At 25.4% G+C, this 8,632-nt stretch overlaps 1 protein-coding gene and 1 long non-coding RNA gene across 2 annotated transcripts; both read left to right on the forward strand.

Annotated features, from left to right (window-relative positions):
- The first annotated feature begins 213 nt into the window (after positions 1 to 213).
- Positions 214 to 3,402, forward strand: LOC136980134 (uncharacterized). Its single transcript, XR_010881501.1, has 4 exons — positions 214 to 248; positions 2,501 to 2,536; positions 3,229 to 3,270; positions 3,373 to 3,402. It is a non-coding gene; the product is annotated as an uncharacterized lncRNA (long non-coding RNA).
- An 891-nt stretch (positions 3,403 to 4,293) lies between these two features.
- Positions 4,294 to 6,800, forward strand: LOC136980105 (carbonic anhydrase 6-like). Its single transcript, XM_067276143.1, has 8 exons — positions 4,294 to 4,373; positions 4,451 to 4,483; positions 4,612 to 4,779; positions 5,233 to 5,381; positions 5,458 to 5,541; positions 5,620 to 5,847; positions 6,448 to 6,582; positions 6,661 to 6,800. The coding sequence occupies exons 3-8, from the start codon at positions 4,620 to 4,622 to the stop codon at positions 6,694 to 6,696; spliced, it is 792 nt and encodes a 263-aa protein (XP_067132244.1). The 5' UTR covers positions 4,294 to 4,373; positions 4,451 to 4,483; positions 4,612 to 4,619; the 3' UTR covers positions 6,697 to 6,800.
- Positions 6,801 to 8,632: the final 1,832 nt, after the last annotated feature.

Raw genomic sequence — 8,632 nt, forward strand, 5'->3', positions numbered from 1 at the left:
AAAAATAAATTAATTTATTATCTGTAACCTTTAATCAAGGCTTTAAAATATTAAATATATAAAAAAATATAATATATTTTATTTATTTATTTTTTTCTTATACATGTCGAGAATGCGGAGATAACTTTGTTTACGACTTTTTAAAGTACGATTTAATTCATTATTTTATAATATTTTAATAAAATAATTATTTTAAAGTTATAAAATATTATTTTTAGCTGATCCAGATGTATGGAAAATCTATCCGAGTGAGTATTTTTTTAAATATAATTTAATTATCTGCATGTTTTTAGTGTGTGTCGCTTCGCGTCGCGTCGCGTCACGCTTTAAAAAATAGTGTTTATTAGTGTTAAAAATATACAAATTTTTTAAAAGTTTTTGTGTATTCTTTAGTGGAAAAAGATAATGTTTATACTTTTTTTTTGCTATAGTTTAACTTTATTTAATAAAATGATTTGTTAAAAGAATATTGTCTAATTCAGCGCCGCGTGTTGCTTCGGGTCGCTTCGTGCATTGAAATATTACTTTATTTGTGTTGAGAAATGCATAAATCTCTTAAATTTTTTGTGTACTTTTTAAATGAAATAGTATAACATTTAAAACCGGCATTTCCCAAATTATATTTTTATCAAAAATTACAAAAAAGGAGGGATTTTAATATTAATAACATATACAATTCGTGTTTGTCACGTCGCGTCAGTATCCGCTACTTAATAGCATTTTCTTATTACATTAAGAAATATATAAGTATTTTAAAAATTTAAGAAAAAAGTGAAGTTATATGAAGGTATTTAAGAAATGATGTTTTTAAATTTAAAAAAAAAAGTATATGATTAATTCTAACACGTTAAAGTTAACACGCGTCGCGTCGCATTGCAAGCAAAGATGCCAAAAACGTACAATACAGATTATATTTCAAATAAATCCCTTAAAATGAATTAAAAATCCGATTATGCTTTATTAAATTAAAAACATTTTAAATTACTCTTCATTACTATTTAATAAGTTAAATATATATTTAACATAATAAAATGATATTAAGAAGAAACCATAAACTTTACAATATATTTTATTTAATTTTATATTATTAAATTTAATTCTGTTTTTAGATTTAAAAATAATAACTCAATTCACCTGAAGATATTATTAATATATATATATATATATATATATATATATATATATATATATATATACTATATACATATGTTTGAAATTTTATTTTTTAACCTTCTCTACTATGGCCAATAATTTAATTACATGCAGTACTTTGGAGTTTCCAAGTTCTTTCAATTTAATAAAGAATAAACACGTGTCCATTTGACTTGCATATTCATTAATCGCATTTTTCGCTTTAGAATCTTTTCTGCTTGATGAAATTACTCGCTTGAAAAACGATCCACTTCTAGTATCACGCAACCTTAATTCTTAATGAAGATCCGGAGTGATGCTTATCTGGCGATGGCCTATAAATAAACGAGCAGCAATAAATACTCATCCTTTAACAACCCAAAAACATTAGAAAAAAATCTTATATATATATATTCTACAATCCAAAATGATTGTTTTCTTTAGTGGATTTTCTAAACCGTTTAGCAAAATCATTGTCAAAAGTGCTGATGTTGTAGGCCATTTAGGGGGTTTCTTCTTTGTTAACTCAATAAAATGTTTTTTTTTATCATGTAATTTTATCTAAATTGATTAGTTTATTTGCTAATATTTCCTAATATTTCATGTTATTTGTTTTTTAAAAAATAAAATAAAAATTCAAGAGATCATAACTGAGTCGTATAGAAGAGTGATACTTATCTGGTGATGGAGATAAATAAACGAACAGAAATAAATATTTATCGTTTTTAACATTTCAAAAATATTATAATGTATAAGTAGTTTAGTTATATATATATATATTATATAATCCAAAACAATTGTTTTCTTTAGTGGATTTACTGAACTGTTTAATAAAATCATTCTCGAAAGCGAAATTATTTTTCTCATTCGGGGGTTTTCTTTTGTTTAAAAAATTTATTAAGGTATTTTATAATGTTATCTAAGTTAATTAATTTGTTTCCTGATATATATATATATATATTCATTTTTCATATTATTTCTTGTTAAAATTTTTCTATTAAAAATTTAAAAAATCAAGAAGCTACTAACTGATTTTTACAACGTAGTGATGCTTATCTGACTGTATTCTATGAGAAGCAATAAATACTTATCTCTTAAAAAATCGAAAGCACTAAAAAATATTGTTATATGTACTGTATATATTCTACAACCTAAAACAATTGTTTTCTTTAGTGAATTTTCTAAGCGATTTAACAAAATTATTCTCGAAAGTGACGATGTTGTTGGCCATTTAGAGCTTTCTTTCTTCTTTAAAAATATTTATTGTGTTATAATTTAATATTATTTAAATTAATTAACTTGTTTGATAATATTTTCTCATTTTTCCATGTCATTTCTCTTCAATAATAATAAAAATAAATAAATCAAGAGTCCCTAATTGATTCTAGTAAAATACCTAAATATGGTGAGTTAAATTAAATTTTTTATTTTTAAAATTATATTTATATTTATAAAATTATTCAAGGTAATAATATAACTTCATTTATCGCATTCTATATTTTAATATTTAGATATAAACTTATTTAAGAAATATTTTAGAAAATTAATAAGGCAAAACTATTTGCATAAGAGGAAAATAATTATAAATATGATTTTTTTTTAAAAAATTATTAACTTTAATGTAGGTTAGATAAAAAATAAATAAAATATATAAATGCTTACAGGTAAGGATAAAAGGGCAAGACTTCATTAAAATACTGTATTTATATTAATTTTTTAAAATTATATTTATTATTTAAAGAAATAAACGTCAAAATAGCTTTACATTCTGATTAATAGATCATTTCTCAACCTGTTTCAATTGGTAGTCTGTGTAATATGACTCACTTAAAACAGTTTTTGCAACCTCAGAGAAGACATGACCTACTGATTGAGAAACTTTAAAATATTGAATGTCATGTTATACTTTTCAAAAATATTTATTAAAAATTAAAAATACAGGAAGTCTATAACGTCTTTACCAAACACGTTACGTCGCGATGCGAAATGCGTGTATATGCAAGCGCTAATGAATGTGTGTATATTTAAATATTAAAATATAGAAGAATAAAACATAAAATATTTTTAAAAATAATTTTATTTATTTATTAATTTAAGTGGAAGAAACACCATGGAAACCAGAAGAAGATTATATTATCGGTAATTTTAAAGATATCTTTAATATGGGAGAAAAAAATTAAAATTAATTTTAAAATATAATTTTTAAATTTAATTATATATATATCTATATATATATTTCAGATTATGTTCCAAAAGTATGGTGGAAAGACAGTAAGTTACAGTTTATGAAATTAAATTTATTAGATAAAAATTAAACAAGTAATTTTTTTTTTTTATTTAAATAAAGCTATTTAAAAAAATATTTTAATAATATTTATTTATATTCCAGCAACTACGGAAGCACCCGACCCACCCGATAAATGTAAATATTAAAATTCAAAATTTATCTTTTTATTAATAAAGTAATAAATGAGATAATTATCAAAATCTGTTGAAAGCAACGTACAATTTGACGTCAGGTTAACGTCACTTCCACGCTCCGTTGTCAGTAAAAGTGACGTGTGACGTCACACTTCAGTATTATGACATCATAATTTGATGTTGCCAAGTGTAGTAGTTTCTTCTTTTTTTTTTACGTGTGTAGACAATTATCGCTCCATTTGTTTCGCGACACGGTAATAGGACGCCATCTGTCGAAGATAATTTAAACCAAAGGAGTAGAGGAATATAAAAAGAACGAGAAATATTTTTATCTATTTATTTATTTAATTTCAATCGTATAAAAATGTTCAAGATATTAATTTTCGAATGTATTTTTTTTTAAAATATATATATATATTTTTTTTTAAAGTTACATTACAACATCCGACGTTTGTAACTTTTATTCTAGCAAAACTCATTTCGTACTAAAGCATTTGTCATCTAGAAAATTTTGTATGAAAGTTGAAACGTCTTCATTTCAACAAAAATCGAATATGACAACTTGAACCGATTTTGATGCTGACAAGTTTGCCATCAGCAATTTCCTTTAGTTCAGAATTTTCTTCTTAAAAAAAAAAAATAAAATAAAATAAAAATAAAAAATAAAATAAAAAAAAGGGAGGAAATTTAGTATGGCGCAACTCTATGCTTCATCTTTGATAAACTAGGCTGTCAAAATAGGAAAAATTCTCTACAAAGGGGGATCTATCTTATTCTTTTAGATTGAGAAAAGTTTTTAAACATAATTTTTACAATAAAAAGTAACTATAATAGAAGTTTTAAAAAATTTTTATCTTATATTTTGATATTTATTTAATTTTTTTTATTAATAATTTAGCAACTGATGATTGGGAATATAAAGGCAACGAAGGTAAGAATTTTTTAATAATATCTTAAAATGATTTTTATTATTTATAAGTTAGCCTATATATAACGCTTAGAAAAGATACAGTGATTGATTAAATTAACAGAAAAACTTTATTTATTTTTAATTTTTAGATCCAGGAATGTGGTCTTGTCTATATAAAGAATGCAGAGGAAATAGGCAATCTCCTATAAATATAGATACAGAGGTCATTCGAGTGAATAAATCAAGCCAAAAATTTGTTTTTAACAATTATAAAAAATCCTTAAAAAATTTACCCATTAAAAATACTGGATATACAGGTATTGATTTAAATATAAAATGTATTTTAAATTTATGATAATAATAATTTAAGTATAGTTCTATAGAAAGGTATTAATATAACTTTTATTTGTTATCTAAAAACGTTTAAAATATATTAAAATAATTATTCTAATATAAAACGAATAAGTAAATTTATAAATTTTAAAAAATTTACAGATATTTTTATTATTATATACCGAATTTTAATAAGATTCAAATCTGTGGCGCGCGAATAGTCGCGTCGCGCGGCGCTTACACTATAGAATTTTTATTTATTATTTTTTAATGTAAATTTGCTTTTTATGCCAAAATGTATAAATACCTAACACATTAAATAATTTCTTAATAGTAAAAATATAAATAAAATTAGGAGTTGCACGGTTATAAAACTGAGCGCTGCGCGATGCAACGCGACGACGCTGACTAATTACTTATCATTTTATTTTTAATAGCTCAAATTGATATACCCGAGGATGATAAAGTAAGTATAGAAATACCTTGGTTAGGTAAATTTAGATTAATTAGAATCGAAATGTATTGGAGCAATAGCAGTTTTAAGGGATCACAACATTCCGTGGACAGTAAGCATTTTCCTTTAGAGGTAAGGAATATTTTATTAATAAGACACATTTTATTTAATTTATCCTCGTTAAAGTGGTATTTTTCTTCTCGTTTAGATAATTTTAATTCATCTTAATAAAAAATATAAAGAACCAACAAATAAACCAGATGCTGGCTTAGCGCTGAGTGTTTTATTCCAGGTAAATTGCGTACAAATTGAGTTTTGGAGCCCAGTTTTTAAATGTTTAATAATTATATTTTATAATTTAATTTTGTAGATAAAAAAGGATGATAATGAGAAATTAGATCCCCTATTTGATAATTTAAAAAATATTAAATACGCTTGCCAAAATTCAACATTATCTTCATCTTTACGTATCAAGGATATACTTCCTCGAAATCCTTATTCTTATATAAAATACTTTGGCTCTTTACTACATCCTCCTTGTCACCAAGCAATCACGTGGATTGTCTTCCGCCACTCCAACATCGTCAGCGAAAACCAGGTGAGTGATTAGATGATAAATCATTTTTGCAATAAATGCCAATCAGCAAGAGCCAAACAGGTTCTCTTCCTCTTTTTTTTAAATCAATATTTAGAATTTTTTAACAATTAATTTTAGCTGTCCGTTTAATTAAGTTTGATAAATGTTTTTCTCCCTTTTTTCCTTCATTAGACTTGTCTCGTTGTACATCCTGTCTTGTGCAAATTGTGAATGTTTGGCGTCTGTTTAGTTGTGTTACTTAAGTGTCAATGAAAGATTCGATCGATTCGTTTCCTCCAGTGCGACGCGATCGATCGCGTAGACGTTCCTGTAGCATTATTTTTGATTCAAGAAGAATTATAAAATTTATAATTTTAATATAATATCGTGAAAGAAAATGGAGGAAATTATAAATAAGTGGGAATTTATGCTTCTGAATAGTGTTTCGCTTCTATTTTGCGACACGGCGCGACGCGATGAGATGCAACTACTGCTATTTTTCTATGCTTTACTTCGATTTCCTGTCTATAAACTTTACTTTTAAAAAATAATGTTAAATTATATTATATATTATTGTATAATCACAACAATTTAAATATAAATAATTATTTTTGTAAAAAGTTAGCAAAATTACGTATGTTAAGAAGCACGAAGAAAGATGAAAAACCTGAAAAGTTAATTACAAAAAATTCCCGATCAATTCAAGATTTAAATGATAGAAAAATAATAACTACGTTACGATTGCATCGTCATTGGGTAAAAGTTAATCACTTATTTATTAATTTATTATTAAATATATATATATTTTAAATGATTAATCATATTCTCTTCTAGGAATATCCAGTACCTTCATCTCTTTACGACTGGTGATAATTAGAACAGAGCAGAAAGTAGGACAGAATGATGTGACCTAAATTTGCAGTAATGATGATGAGATTGTGTTTATAAGATAAGATAATTATAAGAATCTGTTACTTCTTGAAAGAAATATTTCACAAATAAATTTATTGTTTCATAAAAATAATCAATATACATTCATTTACCTTATATTATTCTCCATATTGCGGACTGTTTTATTTTCGTTGACTATTCATAAGAATTGAGTCCCGACCCAATTTTTATACCTGGCTTTTCAAATTTAGAGATTCCAAATTAATGCTTTTAGTATTTTTCATTGTTTCCTCAGCACTCTTTCACTGTGGGTACTTACCTTATTAAGACATATATTGGAAGAGGCTAGGGAATAACGAAAAGTAGGCTACTAAAGTTTCACTCTGTCACTTGAAACATGTGAGAGAATCTGTGATCTCAAGAGATCTCTGACACGTTCCTTATGTCTCCTCTGTGGATAACCATGTTTCAATATGATATTTTCAAATAAAATTATCTGTGTTCTAATTTTAAAATAAGATTATAACAACTGCCATTTTTAAAACAAAATGGTAACCATTTTAATGCTTTATATTATCATAAACTGTAGAATCTCAAGCAAAACTGAATAATATTTTAGTTTCTTTCACATTTCTTTGCCAGTCTTTGTAGATAAATGTCATTAATTACACTGAAATAAAATGACGGCCGTTCTCTATATCTAAATAAATATACGAGCTTTAATGAATGAATAATGTAAATTTTAAATTTTTGCATAAAAAATACTTTATATAATTTAATGATAAAAAAACAAAGCGCGTTCTGGAACATTTCCTTAAAGACAGGAAGCCATTTTTATTCCTTAGTTAAGTAAATTAAAATAAAAAAATAATTTTATTAATATATTACGAAGAAAATCACCGATCGACATCTAAAATAGAGTAATAGATGTAGAAAAAAATAACATATGTATAATTAATTAAAGATATTTATCAGGATAAATATATTAATTATCATTATAAATATATTTGGACGAACACAAATCATCATTTACTAGCCATAGGTGAGACTATGAGAATATTTTACATAACATGTCTATAATGAATACGTTGGGTATTTAATAAGCTTACAATAACCAGAAATTATCCAGCGGTATCAGGAAATTATCGCCTCTCTACTGCGACACCATTCATCAGAATGTCTTTGATAAATGACATGTTGTACCTAACCTGGCGATATATGTACATTCTCTCCTGTCGATATTTATAATTCATAATTTATCTATATGAAAATTATTAATCATATTAAACGACAATATTCTATTGAGGTCGTCTATTAAAAAATATGTAGAATTCCATCGATTCTCAGTCGAATATATTGAAAAACTTTTCAAAATTAAATTTTTTGTATAATAACTAAGTAAATCCTTTGGTTATTTATTAACTCGATCAGTTATAGCTCAATTGTTCGGATACAACTGCCGATTAAATGCTGCAGACTACTGTAGCAGATATTACAGCCAGGCCCGAGCTACAGGTGGATTAGGCAGTAGCCTATGTCGCAAAAATTTAGGAGTGCCACAGCCAGCATCAGTTAAAGGGAAATACTGTATTTATAAATTCTTTTAATTAGATATATTATGTATATATTCAGAATATCGCATAAAGGTATGCAGGTTATTCAAGGCGTCTAGTAGTAAAAAGGTGCCAAAAACTTTTGGACCGGCTCTGACTACAGCTGTCTGCAGATTTTAGTAACAGTTATCTATACATACATATATTGTACATATACTACAGTTACAAATAATAGTTTTAACTATAAGTAAGTTTGTTATCGATAGCTACATATAGTTACAACTATCTGTAAAGCTGTAACTGATTACAGTTGTTGGTATCCAGAGCTATAAGCAGTTACAACTATCGATTCTTACAGTTAT

This window comes from Centruroides vittatus, unplaced genomic scaffold, assembly GCF_030686945.1.
Source record: "Centruroides vittatus isolate TY-2023 unplaced genomic scaffold, ASM3068694v2 contig_680, whole genome shotgun sequence".
Taxonomy (NCBI): Eukaryota; Metazoa; Arthropoda; class Arachnida; order Scorpiones; family Buthidae; genus Centruroides; species Centruroides vittatus.

Bases quoted from the DNA above. Each gene is read 5' to 3' on its own strand.
- LOC136980105 (XM_067276143.1), top strand. From the start codon at position 4,620: ATGTGGTCTTGTCTATATAAAGAATGCAGAGGAAATAGGCAATCTCCT. The intron at 5,382-5,457 runs GTAAGGAATATT...CTTCTCGTTTAG, and splicing joins GTAAGCATTTTCCTTTAGAG to ATAATTTTAATTCATCTTAA. The intron at 5,848-6,447 runs GTGAGTGATTAG...TTTTGTAAAAAG, and splicing joins ACATCGTCAGCGAAAACCAG to TTAGCAAAATTACGTATGTT.